At 35.0% G+C, this 22,049-nt stretch overlaps 1 protein-coding gene across 4 annotated transcripts in view; it reads left to right on the top strand.

The window, feature by feature from the left end:
• Positions 1 to 22,049, top strand: part of RGS7 (regulator of G protein signaling 7) — a 488,737-nt gene that overhangs the window by 325,967 nt on the left and 140,721 nt on the right. For all 4 annotated transcript variants that reach the window (XM_038542673.1, XM_038542672.1, XM_038542671.1 and 1 more), the window contains exon 4: positions 9,322 to 9,372. In XM_038542673.1, the coding sequence (XP_038398601.1) occupies positions 9,322 to 9,372 (51 nt within the window). The remainder of the gene's footprint in view (positions 1 to 9,321; positions 9,373 to 22,049) is intronic.

Here is a 22,049-nt window from a genome sequence, read left to right as displayed (position 1 = left end):
ATAAAACAATCAATGTGATAGATCACATCAACAAGAGAAAAAATAAGAACCATATGATCCTCTCAATCAATGCAGAGAAAACATTTGACAATACAGCATCCATTCCTGATTAAAACTCTTCAAAGTATAGGGATAGAGGGAACATTGCTCAATATCTTAAAAGCCATTTATGAAAAGCCCACAGTGAATATCATTCTCAATGGAGAAAAACTGAGAGCCTTTCCACTAAGATCAGGAACACGACAGAGATGTCCACTCTCACCACAGTTATTCAACATAGTAATAGAAGTCCTAGCCTCAGCAATCAGACAACGAAAAGAAATAAAAGGCATTCAAATTGGCAAAGAAGTCAAACTCTCCCTCTTCACAGATGACATGATACCATATATAGAAGACCCTAAAGACTCCATCCCAAGATTGCTAGAACTCATACAGCAATTCAGAAATATGGCAGGATACAAAACCAATGCCACTGATTTCTCTGCACAGAAATCAGTGGCATTTCTATACACTAACAATGAGACTGAATAAAGAGATATTAAGGAATCAATCCATTCACAATTGCACTCCAAAGCATAAGATATTTAGGAGTAAACGTAACCAAAAAAGGTAAAGAATCTATACCTTAAACACTACAGAACACTTCTGAAAGAAATTGAGAAAGACACAAAGAGATGGAAAAACATTCCACACTCATGGATTGGAAGAATAAATATTGTGAAAATGTCTATGGGCAATTTACACATTTAATGCAATCCCTATCAAAATACCATGGACATTCTTCACAGAGTTGGAACAGATAACCTTAAGATTTATGTGGAATCCGAAAAGACCCTGAATAGCCAGAGGAATATTGAAAAAGAAAACCAATGCAGGGGCATCACAATACCAGATTTCAAGCTGTATTACAAAACTGTGATCATCAAGTCAGTATGGTACTGGCACAAAAACAGACACATAGATCAAGAGAACAAAATAGAGAATCCAGAAATGGGCACTCAACTCTATGGTCAACTAATATTCGACAAAGCCAGAAAGAATATCCTCTGGAAATAGGACAGTCTATTCAATAAATGGTGCTGGGAAAATTGGACACCCATGTGCAGAAGAATGAAACTGGACCATTCTCTTAACACCATACACAAAGATAAACTCAAAATGGATGAAAGATCTAAATGTGAGACAAGAATCCATTAAAATCCTAGAGAAGAACACAGGCAATAACCTTTTTGAACTTGGCCACAGTAACTTCTTGCAAGATACATCTATAAAGGTCAAGGAAACCAAAGCAAAAGTGAACTATTGGGACTTAATCAGAATAAAAAGCTTCTGCACAGCAAAAGAAACAGTCAACAAAACTAAAAGACAACCTGCAAAATGGGTGAAGATATTTGCAAATGACATATCAGATAAAGGGCTAGTATCCAAGATCTATAAAGAACTTTTTAAACTCAACACCCAATAAACAAAAAATCCAATCATGAAATAGGCAGTAAACATTAACAGAAATTTCACTGAAGAAGACATACACATGGCTAACAAGCACTTGAGAAAATGTTCCACATCACTTGCCATCAGGGAAGTACAAATCAAAACCACAATGAGATACCACATCACACCAGTGAGAATGGCAAAAATTAACAAGACTGGAAACAATAAATGTTGGAGAGGATGTGGAGAAAGGGGAACCCTCTTGCACTGTTGGTGGGAATGCAAAGTGGTACAGCCACTCTGGAAAACAGTGTAGAGGTTCCTCAAAAAGTTAAAAATAGAGCTACCTATGACCCAGCAATTGCACTACTAAGTATTTACCCCAAAGATACAGATGTAGTGAAATGACAGGACACCTGCACCCCAATGTTAATAGTAGCAATGTCCACAATAGCCAAACTGTGGAAGGAGCCACAATGTCCTTCGACAAATGAATGCATAAAGAAGATATGGTATATATATACAATGGAATATTACTCAGCCATCAGAAACAACGAATACTCACCATTTGCTTTGACGTGGATGGAACTGAAGGATATTATGCTGAGTGAAATAAGTCAATTGGAGAAGGGCAATCATCATATGGTTTCGCTCATATGAGAAATATAAGTAATAGTGAAAAGGATTATAATGGAAAGGAGGGGAACTGAGTGGGAAAAATTAGAGAGGGAGACTAACCATGAGAGACTCCTAACTATAACAAAGGGTTGTGGAAGGTGAGGTGGGCAGGAGGTTGGGGTAACTGGGTGACAGGAACTGAGGAGGGCACTCGATGGGATGAGCACTGGGTGTTAAACTGTATGTTGGCAAATCGAACTTCAATAAAAACAAAACAAAGTTTAATTGAAAAGTAAAATTGCCAAAATGTACTTGTGGGCTCCCTGTAATTCCTTTTCAACTCTGAATATATTGACTTTATTCACCAAATGTGGCAAAATAGCAGTGCTTAAATATAAATATCGTCTCTACAGGACACACCTATTTATTTATATAGTATTATTCTTATTTTTCAAAATGGAGACTTTCTAGTTTTAAAGGTACTGTTCAAAATTTACATTTTTAATTTTATTTAACATTTATTAGAAGTATCTGATTATTTTACATGACATTCTTAATCCAAAGATATCAAATGATTCTTAATTTTATAGTATTGAAAACTTAAAGCTTGTTTGGGTAGTAACAGCAGCTAAAAAATCCCAATAACTAGCTCAAAATACAATATTCTGAAGTGCGAAGGAACACTATATTCTAAGTTTGGTCTTTGAGAAAATCAATTCAAATTGTTACTTGTAGTTCTTGAGACTCTACCAAGTACTGTACTTAGGTCCTTGAGGATTTTATAATCTAGTGATACGTGTATAGGTACTATCTGTCCAACGTGGTAAGTTGTAACACTAGAATGGACATGGTGCTGTGAAATCCTAGGGGAGGAACAGGTGCAACAGAAGGTGAGGGACATAATAACCAAGACAACTTCCAGGAGAAAGGGTTACTTGGGCTGTGTCTTAAATGGAGGAGGTTATTCCAGACAGAATGTACACTGTCTGTAAAAGCAAAGAGTATAAAACATCATGCTGTGTATGGTTAAGGAAGATCAAGTTGATGCTCCTGTTTTAAGTTGTAAAATCTGGGAGAGGGAAGGGTGGGATCTGAGGCTGAGAGGTATAAAAGGTAAGCCGTGAAAGGATCTCGTATGCCATGCAAGTTGTCAGACTGTACCCAGGCACCAATGAGAAGATCATTGCAAACTTTTCATTAGGAGAGAGGCATATTTAAATATACATTTTGTTTTATTTTTATTTTTTTTATTTTTTTATTTTTTTTAATTTTTTATTTATTTATTTATGATAGTCACAGAGAGAGAGAGAGAGGCAGAGACATAGGCAGAGGGAGAAGCAGGCTCCATGCACCAGGAGCCCGACGTGGGATTCGATCCCGAGTCTCCAGGATCGCGCCCTGGGCCAAAGGCAGGCGCCAAACCGCTGCGCCACCCAGGGATCCCTAAATATACATTTTGGATGATTCATTCTTATTTTGATTCTGGACGTTTTCATTTGTTGTATTTCTGAGAAGTTACTATTAAAAGCTAAAGGAGAGGTTTTAATGGGAGTTTATGTGAAATATCATATTCTGCAACAAAAGCTCAATAGATTTTAGTTTACTCTTATTTCCTATTGCAGCTATAGAATGCACTAAAGGAAATTTTTTTTATCAATCAACATATTTTCTTCATCCCCTATGACCCTCACAGACACAATTAGACAATTAGACATGGCTTATGTCCAGTTTTAAAGAGATTATGTATTCAGAACAAGAATGGTCTTTGAATCTCTTCTTTATGCCTAGCAGCTAGCATATAGAACTGATTAATCAATTAATCAGTCACCCAATAGTTTAATTTACTGTTGGTGAGTTCCAATGTATTAGCTAACTCAGAATTCATAGTTGTATTTGAACATTTTACACTTTTGTTACTTATTTTTTGTGAGTCTAAAGAACTGTAAAACCAGAAAAATGCAATAACATTTTAAAAATGTTCTTTAAAGGGATCCTATATCTCCATTCTGAGGAAACATTGCAAACTCACCTTTCTCTTGATTTTTCACAATGTTCTTTATCACAATAAAGACAACATCAAGGAACCACTTTTCCCTTCCTTTGCCTAATTCAATAGCATTCCCAGATGTATTCATATCATCTCATACACAAGAAAAGTTGTGTTGCTCAGAACACAATTTGGAAAAAAGCTTCTCTGACTGGTCAATAATTATCTTGAATTTTGTGAGAGGGAGGGAAACAGTCCTTAGAATCATCTCAATATTCTTGTATCCTCTGATTATTATCATCTTTGCTGCTTTGCTATTTCTGTTGCCTTTCTTTAAAGCTTCTTAGGCTTTGAAGAGGCACAAAATCTTTACTTTGTGTCTGAAGAAATCTTTTTATGGCTTATGGAACTAACACAACAAAAGTTTTAAAAAAAACAGATAAATTGTCATGATCTTAATTAAATATCTACTTGAAAAACAACCCAGGAGCTTTACCCTAAGCAAACAGCCTATTTATTTTCCTAAAAGAGAAATATTAAAAAGGTCAATGTCTTTGCCTCAGGAATATTTGGGCCTCTTCCACTGATTAAGAGCTAAAGTTTTTGTTAATGGCTTTAGTAGACCTTACAAAAAGAGATTATTTTTGCAAAGGATACAAATCAAAAGTATAACATTTTGTTTGCTTACAAAATCCTCATATATCATATGTACAAAAGTTTCATAATATTTTCCTTTTTGTGACCCTCCAATTCAGGTTTAGGATATGGATGGCTATAGATGACAGTTGTAGCTGAGGATGTGCTCTAATCAGTAGAGGCAATGTGGCTGTAATGGAAGCAATACAGGCACAGGACAGGACCTGGTTCAGGCCTTGTCATTCTGCAGTACAGCAGAGTTCGGGAAGCCCCTTTCCACTCAGGTCCATAGCATGGGTGAGGAAATAATACTGATGTCTTTCATTGATTTGCTTAAATTATGGGTGGAGGTAAAGTGATAGCATTGAAATGGGAACTTTATCACTGCAAAAGGTGATTATGGCAGCTGAAAATTATATGCTGGCCAAATATTCTTTGTATGATGGATGCCATCCTTTTGTACATTTTTTTAGAGAATGATCTGGAGAGGGAAGCTTGCTGTCAATCATCCATTCTTTTAACATTTACTGATCAACTTTTACATATCAGGCACTGGTCTGTGTGTTTGGGATCCAAAGATGAATAACACTCCCTTGCAGGTGGGGTGGGTAGAGAAGGCTTACTGGAGTCATCAGTGTGTGTGACCTGAATTATATGGACTGATTTGGAATTGGATGAAGAAAAAAAATGGGGTTAGGATATCATCAACAAAGTCATGGAAGTGAAAAACAATACAGCATGTGGGCAACTATAAGCAGTGTATGAGGCACTGTCTTGTTTGTTTTGATTGTTTTCATTTTTCAAATCATAGAAAACTGGAATTACACAATAATAAAACCTTTACTTCTTCCAAGTAGAGGGAACACATAATTTTGTAACTGTGAGAGTTACAAGAGTAGCTTCTAAGAATTCAAAGCCAGAATATAGACTCTGCTCTGGGCTCAAGTTCCCAGTAGCTATAGTCATAGAGGAGGTTTTTTTTTTTTTAAATTTCTTGGGCTTTAAGATACTATTGCATTTCTCAACAAGTTTCACATTGTAGCTATTCAAGAGCTCTTTTGCTATTTTTTTAAAGAAAGGAAAAAAGTACCAAAAAGCAAAAAAGAAAACAAAAAAATCTGCATTTTATTGTGAGGCCCTGAGAATAAAGATGGATGGAAGTCTAAAATACTCTGGATGTGTACATTTACACAAGTATATTAATTTATTCATTAAGCAAAGGTTAAGACATTGCTTTGAAATGTGCCATTCTTTCCTACACTCCTCTTGGCTGTAATGCACCCTTTTAAATTTAAATTGTAGTTCTCAATGTGACTATGATGCACATTTTTATTTCAGTTTTCTGGTTCCATCAAGATGCTGAAATTTTTCTCTCTGTCTCTACCTTTCTCTGGGAGTTAAGGTCTTGTTGTCATACATGCAGAATAGGTAAATATGGTAGATTTGGGTATACATTTAACAATAAAGTAACTTATAATGTTTTAACTTAAAACCATAAATATACTGAAGTGACCACACAACAATAAAACCATTGTAATAGCATTTGCTAAGTGATACTGACAAGTAGTCCAATCATCCTTTTTCAGAACTGAACTGAGAATATGACCATAACAGATATACTCAAATCTAGACTAGAAAAAAAGTTTCTATTTTCTGAGTTAAATGTGGTTTCAAATTAGGCTTCTTTGTATTTCTTTCTGTTCAGAAATAAAAGAAGAAAACTTAAAAAAAATTTCTCCAAAAGCATTTTTAAATCATTTTTCACACTAAGAGAAAATTATAGTCTTGGAACCAATGTTTGGCTGTCTTCAAAATGATGGAAAATTTCCAACGGCTGCTCACATATGTTCTCCAAGTCGATGCTCAAATGTGGAAAATGAGCAAGGTACCTGGAATTAGTGCATAAGATTTGGGTACCTGGAATTCTTCATTGGTCAAGTGTCAATACATACATATGTATTTGAAAAACTGAGTCCCCCTTCTCTTTTTTTAAAAGGATGACCATTCCTCAAGATAAGTTAGGTTATAAGGCTGAACATGACATTTTGAAATACTTGCATTCTTGTGAGTGGTTTCCCTTCCTTCCTTCCCTCAGAGCTACTTTAGGATATAGGTGAATCCATCTTCTTATATGTATTGAAATCAATGACAGTTGTAAAAGTAACAACTATAAAGGAATACAAGTTAGATTCAACACATGAAGTCATGTTAAAAATGCATACATATGGAAACCAATGTTGGGTATGAACGTTTTCATAACTTTTAGGATATTGTTGTCAAGTTTGATAAAAAGTTTATTTAATTTTAATTTTAATTTTTAAAGATTTTTTTAAGTAATCCTTTCATCCAACATAAGGCTCAAACTCATTACCCTGAGATCAAGAGATGCATGCTCTACTGACTGAGCCAGCCAGGTAACCCTAGGTTTATTCTGAAGATTTGCACTATTTTGCATCAAGCAGTGAGAATTATTTAGACTTTGTTAACGTCAGTCATATGCTACATCTCAGGTGCAATGGAAGCCAGTCTCCAAGAGAGGTAGAAGTGGAATCTCAGGTCACACAAAATTTCATCCATGCAACCCTAATGCAGTTTACTATGTATACAAAACTATTTTCATACATGTTTTATGCTATTTTATGTAGAAATGAATGATACTGAAAACCAAATGTAAATAGAAATGAATATTTCAGGTAAATCAAGTCCTCTTCCTGAATCTCCCATTTCTGCTCATAATTCCACCATTCTTTTCATCCATGATGCTCCTATGTTGGAAACCTTGAGTTATCTTACTGTTCTCCCACTGGCCACCCACATACCTAATTTGTCACAAAGTCCTGAAGCAAGCTTCTAATTTTACTTTAATTCACTTGTACACTGAACTAGTTCAGTACTTTTCCTTTCAAAATGGGATCTCAACTAGTAGAAATGTTGGCTGCCCTGCTTTCTATTTGACTGGCCAAAGGCACTCCACATGTATTGCCTATCAAATTCCTTTAACTTGTTTTGATAAGGTCATTCTTCTGTTTAAAATAAAACAGCAGACATACCATGTCTCCCTTTCTCTGCCTGACTTACAGAAAAAAATTTAAATTCTTTCACCTGGAGTTCAAGATCTGCTGAATACACTGTGAATACATTTATTAGTGTCAAGTTCCTATTATTCTCGGCATTTGTTATATAGAAAGAATGCTATAAATAGTTCTTATTGACTATTGCCCCCCTTTTAACTTGGACATAGGCCTTCAGGAACTAAGTTTTGTCTTTTTCATATATCAAAATCTAGCTCAAACATTACATTTTCTGCAGACCCTCATTTTATTCTGTATGAAATGAAAACCTATATTTACTCATGTTTTTTATTCATCACACATTATCCAACACTTGCTTCAATCCAAATATGGAAAGATGAATATCCTTCCCCACTTCAAGGTACTTACTAGGTGGCTTTATTCAAATAAACAGTGGCACTATTGTGTGATCTGCACTACAATACAAGACTACACAGAGACCAGTGTGTTTTTTTTAAGATTTTATTTATTTATTTATTCATGAGAGACACATAGAGAGAGGTAGAGACATAGACAGAGGTAGAAGTAGGCTCCCTATAGGGAGCCTGATGCGGGACTCGATCCCAGGACCCTGGGCCAAAGCGTCTGAGCCAAAGGCAGACGCTCAACCACTGAGCCACCCAGATGCCCTGAGACTGGTGGGATTCAATGGAGGTTGTTGTAAACTCAGCAGACAAAAGTGAGGGTCAAGAAAAATTCTATTGTGTAAATGAATCTTGAGTGTCTTGAAAATAGTGATAAGACATTTCAGTCAAAGAGAATAGTACTATAAAGGCGTGGAGACTTGAAACACATAGGAGTGTTCAAAAGCTAATAACAAGTCTGGCTTGGCATAAGAGAAGATGAAAAGACCATCTTACAAAATATTGGTTATGACATCCTAAGAATTGTGCTTCAGACATAGTGATCACTCAATAAGAATTTATTCAATGAACAAATTAATGAATAATTTTATTCACTACAGGTATATTGAACCTTTGTGTTTAAATATTTAATATTCAATAATTTACTAGTTTTCACCTGGGCTAATCTTGCCATTTTCAACAACATGAATGGACCTCCATGGAGGTATTACATTAAGTGACATAAGTCAGACAAAGGAAGAGAAATGCCATATGATTTCACTAATATGTGGAATCTTCAAAACAAAGCAGAAACAGGCTCAGAGAAATACATAGAACAAACTGGGGTTGCCATAAGGGAGAGGGTAGGGGGGAATGGCAAAATTGGGGAAGGGGAGTGGGAGATATAGACTTCCAGTTACACAATAAGTCATGGGGATGAAAGGCATAGCATTGGGAATATAGTCAATGGCATTGTAATGGTTTTGTATGGTAACAGATGGTAGCTACACTGTGGTGAGCACACCATGACATGTAGACTTGTTGAGTCACTATGTTGTATGCCTGAAACTAATGTAACATTGTGTGTCAACTATAATAATAAAAAAGATATGTGCAAAAACATAAAAAAACATTCCTGCTAATATGAACGCCAAAAGTTGAGAGTTCTTAAAGTTAACATGTGTATACAAATGTATAACACAAATATTTGTGTTTTTCTTTTTTCTTTTTCTAGGGTCAGACATTGTTCAGTGGTTAATAAAGAACTTAACTATAGAAGATCCAGGTAAATCAATCATTTTCCCATTGATAGAATTATTTACTTTGTGGTTTTAAGAAATATGTTTCTCTTAGGGCTAATATGGCAAGCAAGCAAATCTAAAAGATAATTACATTTAAACTATGCTTTTAGTATTTATACAAATTTTATGGTAGTCAAAATATATTTAACTAAAATCTAGTTAGTATATTTTAACAATTTTTCACATATTTAATGTTCCATTTCATAAAATTTGATTCAGGTAATTGATTATTATAGAATGGGTAAATTATACATGTGTTCATAAATAATTATAGATATAATATATAACAAATGATTATGAAGTAATGAAATTTCCCTTCATAAAACACATAAAGGTAAATTTCATTAATTTATCATTTTTCCCTAACTCTGTTTTCGCATGAGGTTTGAAAACGATGTTATTTGTAATTTTTGTTTTTTTGATCATGACTACATGATTTTTTAAATGATCTTATTAACGTCATGGAGCCATTCACTGTGGTGGATGTTACGTCTGCTGTGTAGCATTAGCTAATTTCCAGAGTTTGGGAACAGTTGCTGCCAGCCAATGTTGTACATTGCCTAGAACAAATTCCTACATGTGAAGGACATTTAATGACTTTTTTTAAAATGTCACATAAGAGCTTTCATATGCAGCAAAAAGTTTACATCCCTGAAGTGAATATAACATGTATTTTGTTTAGAGAAGATGCAAAGAAAACAAACGAAAAGCTTATTAAAATTGATATTACAATGACTGAGAATGACATACATAGTAGGGATCGATGGCAATACACCAACCACACAGCAAACTGTCAAGTCAATTAGAAAAGAATTCAGCATGATTTTTGTTCTTGCCTCTGTTGGTTACCACCTTAGAATGGTTTAGAAATAACAGTATATTGAAAGGCAAAGTTTCTAATTTTCCTCATTCAGAGCTAACTTTATAAAGCCATGTTATCGGAAAATGTAGATGTAATTCTATCATAAATGCCTGTGCACACCCCCTGCTCATCTGCTACATGAGCTTTTAGAATACTTATCCTAGCAGGTTAAAAAGGATGAAAACAAGTAAAGATGAAGCACCTATTGTCAGCATCATATTGTTACTAAGTAAAAAAAGAGATGATTCCTGGGACAAGTAGTCACAGTCTTAACAAGTTTACCTTTTGGTCTCAACTCAGGCTGACTTTACAAACTGTAACACCAGACAAAATCCCCCAGTGCTAAAAAACAGATTGACATAGTCATGGACAATCAGGGAACTATGAATTTACAAAAAAAAAAATGCTGTTGCTCAAAGGGTGAAGTGGATTCAAGAGTATTTCTTGTGAGTTAAGACCAAAAAGTGTACTTTAATCCTTTAGTCCTTTTTAGTCTAAAAAGCAGGGGAGATATGTGATTGTAAGAAACAGCTTATAAGAGATAGTCATTGTTCATAATTTACACCAGATAACACTTTAGCTATAACGTGTATGAAAAACTGATTTTATTTGCTTGCTCCGCAGTTTAAGGAAGTTGTAAATCTTCGTTAGAAGCTATATGGAAAGTTAAAATCAATCATATCCAGGAAGTATCATACATGTTCTTTGGTTCATATTTATGACTGGCCAAAAAACTAGTTGTTGTTGGTTGTTTGGTTGGTTGGTTGGTTAGTTTGAATGAACTAATTCAGCTTCTACGAAGTAAAACACTAGATTTTAAGAAGAGCAGGAAGCATTGGTGACTGTTCTGAAGTTATAACAGATTTATACACAGAGATGTATCAATCTGGCAGCATAATTTTCATGAAATATGGCCAAGGACATAACTGACATAATTAAAGTTACTCTAATAGCTGCATATATGAAATTAATCATAGCATTTTGTAACTGCTCATTAAAGAGAGACTAAATAGTTATTATAGTAACAGGTTTAATTTTAACCCTATAAATTTTCTAAAAATTTAAAAATAAATTATGCATCATGCCAGGTTTCTATCTGGCTGTCAAGTAGTTGTTTGAAGACCTCTAGGGGTCATTGGAACTTCCAGATGTCAGTCATTTGTTGAAAGAGGATTTTGTGACAAGTTGGAAGACATCAATGTCTGAGTGTAGGAACAGGTTCTGTGGCCCATCTGGGGACAGGGGGAGAAGGTTGCATGGTGTTCAGGGTCTTCATAAGACCAGTAAATCCACATTATTTGTACATTTAGTGTTCAATATTTTGTTATTGAATATTTAATACCTTTCCATTTCTATTGTAATTCAGTGCACGTTTGGTTGTATATTTTACTAGAGATTTTGATACTATTAGACAAGCGGCTTTATTGTATTATTCTTTTTAAATAAAGCTATATTTAGACCTTTAATTAGAATTTAGGATTATTTTGACATTTATACACACATATATCCACATATCCATGTAATACACATGCAGGATTCATCTAAAAGTTTTGTTTTCATTTACATCTTGGGTCTATTTTCATGATTAATAGATTTTCTAGAAGAAATTTATTTCTTCATTGATCTATTCATACTTTTATCCATTTAACACATATTTTCTGAATTCTTACTATAGGCTAGGCACTGGGAATATAAGAAGAAATTCCCTCCCTGATTGATGTGATTGTCTTTGGCTTCTAGGGTGTCACACTCATGGCTTTTGTTCCTTGTCACTGCCCACATAGCCTTCTGTGACAGTCTGCACTCCTAGATAATCTATGGAATGTTGGAATGTCCAAGTTTCTGTCCTAGGTGCCTTTCTTTTCTCCATATACACACTTTTGCTCAGTGGCATATGTGGGGGACTCACAAGTTCATAGCTTTCATGCTGACCTCTCCATGCTGTTCCATACTGGTCTATTTGATGCGTATGTGGCCTCTCTTGGGGGCTAGTCTCAACATGACCAAAGTAGAACCCTGATTTATCCCCTCAAACCTGCTCCTTCTGTCTTCCCCAGACCAGTTACAGACTTCGATTGTTCAAGTTTGCTTTGTGAGTTCTTTCAGGAGAGTTTCTAAGTTTCCTCATAGGGATTTTGCATGTTTCATATTAAGCATGTTCCTAGTTATTTTATGTTACTATTATATGCAAGTTTTTCTCTTCACTTGTATCTACTAACCAGTTATTTGTACATATGAAAAATTTTAATTTATGTACGCTAATTTTCTATATCACTACTTTACTAAATGTTATTTTTGTTAGTATTTAAACTAATTTATTGTAAAGCTTCTTCCAGCAGTTTCTCAGGATTATATGTATTTGTTCAATTCCTGAATCCCTGTGTATCTGACATTAACTTTTGTTGCCTGTGTGTATGTTGACAACTTAGCTAAATATAATGTAGGTGAGATAAGCTTTTTTCTTTAAAACTCTGTGGATATTATTTCATTGTTCTCATTCATTCACTATGGTAAAATCTGAAAACTAATTTTTCATATATATGTGAAATATATATACAATTTTTCATATATATATGCATATGTATGTGTGTGTTTTCCCCTGCCTAGATCTCTGTGATGTCTTCCCTATCTTTGAAATTCAAAACATAAGTACACAACTGCTAGGGGTTTGTTTATTTGTTGGTGTATTTGTATGATCTGCTAAATCAGTTAAGTCTGTTGATTCATGTTTACTTAAGTTGAAAAACAATTTTCCTGATATATTATTTAGATTTCATTTCTTCATGCCTAATATGCATACAATAATGATGTCTACTACTTAGTGCCTTCCTGAAAATTAAAGAATTAATGTATATAAAGCAGTTACTACTAAAAAAGAAAGTAACCAGGAATTTATTACTATACTTATTGCACAATAATTGCTCAGAAAATATTAACATTTATGGTTGGTATTATATTCATTTTTTATTTTATTTAATCATTTTATTATATTTAATCACTTTCCTGTTTATTTATTCTGGTTTATTCTTTTGAAATAACATTTACTAATATGTTTTATTCTACCTTTCACCCATTTATCATTTTCTTCTCTTTCTCTCTTTTCTTAGCTCTTTCCTTTCCTTCTCCCTCTAGGTAAACTTGTTAAGTTTGCACATTATAGAGTTCATTCTATTTTCCTCCACTGGCAATTCAGATCTTTATTGCTATTAATGGAGAATAAATCTATTACATTTCAAGTTTTCATCATTATGTCTAGTTCTGTATTTCCACCTGCCTTTGGCATGCCCCCTTATAGTCACAGCCTCTTGTCTTGTGAGTCATCTTTCATCTCTTCTTTCATGACATGAGTGTCATTCACTTTTACTGTTTTAATTGAACATAGAAGAGACTGTTGTTAAGCTTACTTCATGCCATTTTATGTCTTAGAAATGTCTGTGAGTTTGTTTTATGAATTGTTTTCCCATTTATTTTCCTCAAACATAAAGGATTCCTCAACAGATGTTTGACTTTTGACAGAGTGGATGGATTGTCTTGGACAACTCAATGCCATAGTTTCCCTTCTTTACAGCAGAAGCTGCAGTGATGGTAATATTAATTTGCATTAATAAATAGGTTAGTTTTAGTTTTTAGTTAGACTGAGTATAGTGGAGAAGGAGTGGAACTGGGAGTGATCCCAGCCTCAGGACGTCTTCACGGTGCCATACTGTCTCTGGATGTGATGAACCCTTTTCATTGGCCACACTTTCACTCTGTATTCTGCTTTGTCAGTTGCCAGTCACCTGAACACTGGGGTCATGCCAGACTTCCATGTTATGTGCTCTTCACATGGTAGAGAGAAGCTACTGTTTAGTGACTCCATGAACAGCATCCAAAATGGTGTTTCCTTCTCTTCTGTTCTGACCTTCCCACTGCAGACTTGGAGGATTCATTAGTCTTCCAGTCTTCTCCACTTAGTACTGTGGTGCTTTCTTAGGAGGGTTTTGCAATCTGGTCTAATATATAGTATATTGTTAGACTTTGGGGGCATGTGTTTTGGCACCCTTCCCAAATTTTTAATGTGGATACAGGTGTCTGTTTATGTGATTTCTTGTTGATGATGATGATTTAATTTACAAACTTTGCTTATGTTGTAATGCAGAGAGTTAATAATTTTGTTAATACCTTACAACTCTACTACTGAGAACACAGAATATATGTGAAAATACAAATCAGAATAAATTGCACTAGCCTCAGAGTTAAAGCCTACCTGATAAAAGTGAAGTGGGAAAGTGTGCTGTGCTTCCCAAGGCCCTATGGCATTTTTCTATTTTACTCTCAGTTGCACAAGAATATTCTGCTGCTCTCCTACCATTAGAGGCATAGGATTTTTGGAGGATGCCCAAACTCTTTCTGCCTGAATACCACACAGTCCTTGTAGTATGATTCTTCTGGATTACCAAGTCTCTATTTGGAAAACAAGGATGTATACCTTTTGTTTGTTTTTCCCATTGCTTGAAATGGTGTTCTAGCATATCAAATAGCTTTTGCTGTGTAAACTTCTTGGCTTAAAATAAACAACTATTTATTTAGCTTATAATTCTGTGGATTGACTGGTCATCTCTTCTGGGAGTTTGCTTGATTTTTTTTCTGTTGGGTTTTCTTCTGGATTATAGCCAGGTGGATGAGTGGATGATCTAGGATTTGGGGATATATTGGTATTTGATAATTTGTCAGTTAGGTGCATCTCATTCTATCATACTCCAGCCTACTAGCACTGGTTTCTGACTATAGTGGTTTTCAGATTTCCACGTACAACACAAACACTCTGCCAAGGCAAGTACCATGGCCAAGTCCAGAACCAGTGTAGGGAAGGACTATCCAAGACCATAGGTGCAGAAATATGTGAGAAAATTTGGGTAGTTACTGCAAAAATCTTGCACATCTAAATTTCTTCTGCCTTTCAGATCTGCCTTTCTATGATATGTACTATTAGCTTTTAGCTTAGGTGCGCAAAATTTATCCTCCAGAACCTATTCATCATTTGTTAGTAAATATGTTTTGTGTCTAATATCATGTCATTAATTGTGGATGATATTTTGAGATAATTTATGAAAAGACACGGTTTCAGTGAAGGTTGGCACCATTTACAAAATGACTGACAGACATTAATAACTTCTTGACATCACCTTGCTCATTTGTGATCCTTGCTGCCTCTCATTGGAAGAGTCATTCTTGCCCAGCTTTTGAAGTGATGCTGACCAATGTAGGGAGTATTTTAAGATCCTCAGTCTAATGTGGGCTAGAATTTGAAATGAGCCTCACTATGACTCCTGGATACTGAAGAACATTAAGTATCTCTGTGTTCTCTGAGTGCTACCCTGCTTGTTCCACCTTTCTCTTTCTCTCTGTTCACTTATGCTTCTTGATATTCCAGTATTCCTTGATAGGCATCCTGAAATTTGAAGTTGAGTCATCAGCTTTGCAGAACTACTTGAGCTCGAATCTTGGTTTGGTTACTTACTGGCTATGGGCATTGGACAAGTTGGTTAATTTCTCTCTCTCTTTTTTCTTCATCAGCAAAATGCTTTTAATATGGTGTTTTGTGAAGCTTAAATGAGTCAGCATTCAAGTGTGCCCGAATCTTGATTTTATTTTTAAACAGGCTGGATTCTTTTAAAATTCTGGACATTTGCAAACACATTTAGTTAAATTGAATTCTTTAAAATGCATGCAATTTTTTATACTAGCCTTCAAACACAAACTATTCTGTGAACACTTCTCTCCATTATTCAGCTCCCAATTGCTTTTCTTTACCATGAATTATTTACATTTGCTGCTACTCAGTTTGTTGCTTAATTTTATCTTTTATTTCACATGATAGTCTTATTGCTTTAGTCAAATCTAAACAACATAATGGCAGAGAACACATATCTCCAATCATTGACTGAAGTGCCAAGATCAAACAGTTCTCAGTACTCACTTGATTTTTACTAATGAGAATCCATTGAAGTGATATTAAGTTTATGGTAACCAATGATTCAGTTTATGTTCTCCTAAATAGGTGGGGAAAAGTGAAGAAAAAGAAATTTAAAATGAACTTTTATCTAAACTACACCCACTGTGAAAGAAATGGTTTAAAGTGCAGATAGAAGAATAAGATTAAGAATAAATACAGATTTATCCAGAATAAAAACTTAATGCTGAATAGTTGCAAAATTTCTTCCTCTAGAGATATTATCTACTGTAAAAATATCTGGAAAATTGAGATTCAGACAAATCAATCAGATGTTTTGTTTACACATCATTCAACTGGATTGAGTATCTTAATTGTCACTGAATTAATTAACATAACTATTATGTTCAACATTAGAGTCTGTCATCTACCTCCTAACCCTCCACAGTCTTCTAGAGAAAGTGACCAAAATTCTGTTAATGAATATAATAAAACTCTGTTACAAACAGCCTTCATATCTCATGGTTTTGGTTGACTAGTCAGAGAAATCAGTCTGAGGAATATGAGTATGTATCAGAATTGAGAAAGTATAGAATTATTCCATCATTCTTGATAATGTTTTGTACCTGAAAAGTATTTCATGCTATTCCAAATCATTTTAAATATATTATTTTATTTGATTACTACAACAATATCATGAAGTAGTCGTGCAAGATATACTCATTTCACAATTGGAAAGTCAACTGAGAAAAACACAAAAAATCAGATTAGATTTTTCACAAAAACAGTATCAAAGATATAGAACCTTGGTATCCCAATCCATTGCCTTTGTGTCTTCTTTTGGCACAATTATTTTAGGCTTAGATTCTGCTTTTCCTTAAGTGTTTGACAACCATGAGTGGTGCATGGATCCACCTGACCAAATGGTCCTTTACATTGTGTTTTTTGGAATAAAGTAATTGATTTTCATAGATTTGATGTTATATTTAGATACTACATCCTGGGCACACCTTTTGTTAGAGGTGTTTTCTACATAATCCAATGTGTATCTATTGAGTCAAAATTTTAAAAAAATCTTTTCTGTATGTTCTTCATACTATTTCAAACAACAATCTTGCTTTGGTGGCAGGAGGATAGGAGCTTTTAAAACACTTGCAAATAATCAAGACCCTCATGTAAAAAAAAAGCTTTTAAAAATACACATTTTATTGTCCATTCTGCAAGCTATCATGTTAATATGAAAGAAAGTGATTTCTTTATTATTATTCTAATGCCAGTGAACTATTATAGGAATATATTCTGGGTTTCTAAGGCATCATTTAACATTCTGGTGATAACATGCAAGAAATCATAGATTAGAACTATCACATACACCTCTAACAAGATTGATTAGTTTGATCTAGTTCAGGATAATAAACATTACCCAAGCATACATCTTTCAAATGTACATTTTCTGTTATAAATAACAGTTAAATTTATACTCATATCTTTAAGCACCTGCTCCCAGCCCATGTCTCTGCTATTGCAGCCAAATCTTCATAGTTATGTACACAAGGAATACTATATGCTATTCTAATTATTTTCATGTGAGATGAGCAGGAGCCATGGTTTCCTTTATGTATTCATTTCAGTGTGTTATTAGTTTCTCCTCACAAGAGAGCAGTAATTCTTTTTTGCCTGTATTCCATTAGTATCCACCTTTTAAAAAATGGCATCTTGTACATTTAATATCATCAGGAACCTCTCACTTGATGACCATTGGCCCTTAGGAATACTCTATCAAGGCAGAAAGTGAAAAAGTCTGCAGATGCTTGCTCCATGATGTCTCCCATTCAAAATAATCAGTACCAACAATTAAAACTCAATCACACCCAACCTGTTAAGACCAACTGTCTCATTTAACTTATTATCTGAATGTACCGATTTCTTCATTATGTATCTATATGTGTATGTTTTACATTTACATTTAAGTACTATACTTCATAATGGAATAAGAGATTGCTTTTATTGTTTGACTAATATGACTATGCAGTTCCTCTATACAATTAAAACTCAAAACCCAAAGTATATACTGAAAAGTCTTAATAAAGTCCAAAAATAGAAGTTTTCATTATCAGAATAGGAGTAATTTCTCCCAATATGTCTCCTATGGTTTTAAGCCAACAAGAGGCCATTTTCCTGTTGATAGAAGTATTTTCTGCTTGGGCTTCTGGCTGCCTTCATATTCCCTCTCCATGAGGAAATAACAATGGAAAAGAATTACAATATATTAGCATTAATTAATCGGTTCCTTCCAGGTACCATGCTGGATGATTTCATCTTATTTAATTCTTGTAAATAGGAAGGAGACAAGAGAGTTCACATGTACTTAACACCAACAATATGCCAACACCATGTTGAGAACTTGATATATGTTATTCAGTCTTAAGGAAAAAAGAGAAAGAAACTTCATGAAGTAGGTGGTATATCAGAAAACTTAAGTCTCAGACCATGAAGCTACTAAAAGATAGAACCAGTATTCAAATCCAGATACATTTGATTTCAAAACATTAACACTTTCAGATCCAGAGAAGGAGTATCAATTTCATTTTACTGCTGAGATCCCTAAGGCTTAGAGCCAAGTTGAGATATGGAGCTGGGATTCACATGTGATATGTATCAGACATGATGCCAACATACATGCATTTGTTAGAGATTCAGTAGGTGCCATTTCTTTATACCAATACCCTCTTTTGGTTTGTACTGGCCAGCACATGCATCTATAAATACCAGTTCCAGAGTTTTATAATCTTTCCCATTTATACCTGATTGGCAGATTTTTTTATATACTACTTATTAGAGTTTCCAACAATTAAGGAAAGTACTAAAAACAGCTGGGAATCAAATTAGAATTGCCATCTTTTTGCTTGTAAAACTTGAACAAGCATAATGATGCCAGAGTTACTTTCAAATAGTTGTTTAACTTCACTTAGGCACATTTCATATCTCAGCAGAGATTGATATTTCTATCCTATGAACGAGACAAAAACAAAAATAAAGACGAAATGGAAAAGCTCAATTGCCCCATAGCATTGTCTAATTCTTCTGGCAACTGGTTGATGTCTTTGTGGGTTTCTTCTTTTTAGGTCTTCACTGTCTATTTTCATTAACCCTTTGTGTACACATGTTCCTTTTATACGCCAACTTGAATTTTTTTGTTTCAGGAAGAAATAGCATACACATTTTTTAAAAAGTAGGAGGCTTGGAGGAAAGGAAAGGAAGAAAGGAAGTAAAGAAAGAAATTATAAAGAGGAAAAGAAAAGTAGAAAGGATTTGATAAAGTTAATAAGGCCTGGAGCATAGGGCATCACTGAAAATAGGCCAATTCATCAGGATTGGCTACTCAGAAAAAGGACAGGGAAATGTAGGTGATTATATTCGTTATCCAGAGGTAGCCATAGACTGTTGTGTAAGCGCTGTATGAAAAGTCAGGCCCCTTTATCTTTTATTAAGATAACAGTATTTTTTATTTCCCAGCTGAAGAATGAGTTAGGATTTTCTCCTCTCTATTTGAACTGAGAACAAGCCTACTTGTCCTATTCATAAAGCTTTTCCAATTGTTATATCTAAGAGTGGCAGGAAATGTCACAAAAACAGCACAGAACACATGATAGCGATTCTCATAGAAGCTTTTGACCAGAATGTGATCCTACCATGGCATGAATGTACCTGTCTCTTCACTATCATTTGGTTGCAAACCATACATTTTTTTCTGCTTTCACAGAAAAAAAAAAAAAAAGGCCTTTTTAAAATAATGGGGCCAAGAAACTCAATGTAACATACAATATGAGTTTTATATTTTGAGAATTCCCCTATATGCAAAGAAGGCTTTATGTCTAATAAAACTAAAATGCCTTTTAAAATTTGCAGTTATTGGGATGCCTGGGTGGCTCAGCGGCTGAGCATCTGCCTTTGGCTCAGGGCATGATCCTGGGATCCATGATCGAATCCCACATCAGGCTCCTTGCATGGAGCCTGCTTCTCCCTCTGCCTAGGTCTCTGCCTCTCTCTCTCTCTCTCTCTCTCTCTGTCTCTCATAAATAAATAAATAAATAAATAAATAAATAAATAAATAAATAAATAAAATCTTTTAAAAAATAAAATAAAATTTGCCGTTTTGCTATAATCAAGTCATCTCTGTAACTACCCAGAATTGCTCCTTTCCAGTGTGTAGACATTTGAGACCCACTGGTGTGCACCATGTACATCATGTAGAATTCTGATTAACTCTATTTCATGTAAGGCACACACTTGGGCTGTGATTTTGTCACTTTCTATAAATAACTGCTCTTTTAATTTTAAAAGGGATCTGCCAGATGTTACTAGCACTTTGATCTTATGGAATAGCCACGAAAAGAGGGGGGTGACAGATTTTCAGGCTATCAATAGTTGCATGGCTATTTCAGCAAACCTGACATTTGATTTTTCCTCTGCTGGGGTTCATCCATGAAAACATCTGTGATCTGGATAGTTGTGAGCCTCTTTCTAAGCAGTGATGGACACACACTTGTTTATTATCCTCCTGAGAGCTTCACCACTGAAGCCTTAGCCTTCACTAAGTGATCTGCCAGGTGTCTCTTGATTATTGTCTCAGGGACCCCCTAAGAACTGCTTGTATGTTGTTCAACAGACTTTTTGTGGGGATAGATGTCAGATGTCACATATAGTACCTTATAATGCACACAGTTTTCTTAAAACATTTTGAATTATATAAACCATTATAAACCCACTGTAGGTAATCTGGGAAATATGAGGAGGAGAGTAAAAAGCATTCACAAAAAGCACTCAGGTAGCCACAACTAAAATTCTAGCATATTTGCCAGTCCCACTCAGTGTCTTCCCCTCCCCGTATGTGATCATTTTCCTGGACCACTCATGAATCAGCATCTCATATCCCTTCCTCCCACCTATTTATGATGCTCACATTCTTGCCAGAGCCTCCATTGCCCTTTAGAAATTGCTGTATACCAATGACCCTCTGTTGCTATCACTTTGACCCCAACCATGGGCACCACTCCTACCTGGGTGGTGGGAAGCCTGTACTTCTTCACAGACTTCACTTTCACCTACCAGACTAACTTTTCACAAGATGTTTTGAACCTCACAGGAAGTAGAAGGAAAATACATCACAAACAGTAACCGTTACCCCCTTCACAGTCCAGATCTGTCTGTATCTCTTTAGAAGCTGTTTCCGTGTTGCCCTCCTCAACTTCTAGGGACAGTGGCCAACATCCCCAACACTGAAAATCCTCCAGGCATATTGAGGCCCAGAGTCTGGGATTAACTGATTCCTAGTGAATAAGAAAAGGGTACAGTTTTCCTTCATCCTACTGGTGGCTACAGTTTCTGAATTCTCATATCTGACTCCAGGATTGATCTCTTCTCAGGACATCTTAGGACTGACCTCTTCTAAGGATATGTTTGAGGATTGACCTCTTTCAAGGGTGTATTGACATAACACTACCCTGTTGACAGAGGCATGGACTGTCCCTCCATTGTCACATGATGGTCTCACTTTAGGACATTTTACAAAGTCTGGGGCACATATTCACTAGAATAGGTGCTTTATGAGTAGAAGGTCTTCATTTTGCCCTCGTTCTGTCTCTGGCATTTTTAGAGTGCCTGGCACATATTGGGCATTTAAATGTTCTTGAATTGAATATTTTTAAATAAAATGATTAGTAACATAATAAATAGCCTGTTTTTATCTTTTATATTTCAATATTCATGGTTCACACTCTAGATGGAGGTTTACCTCAAAGTGAAAACCTGTAGGCTTCCATGTTCCTCCATGACATACAGAGTGTTTAGCTATAGAACAGAAAGAG

This window comes from Canis lupus, chromosome 7 (genome assembly GCF_011100685.1).
Source record: "Canis lupus familiaris isolate Mischka breed German Shepherd chromosome 7, alternate assembly UU_Cfam_GSD_1.0, whole genome shotgun sequence".
NCBI lineage: Eukaryota > Metazoa > Chordata > Mammalia > Carnivora > Canidae > Canis > Canis lupus.
Note: the sequence above shows the minus strand (reverse complement) of the source record. Positions and strands in the feature narration are given on the sequence as shown.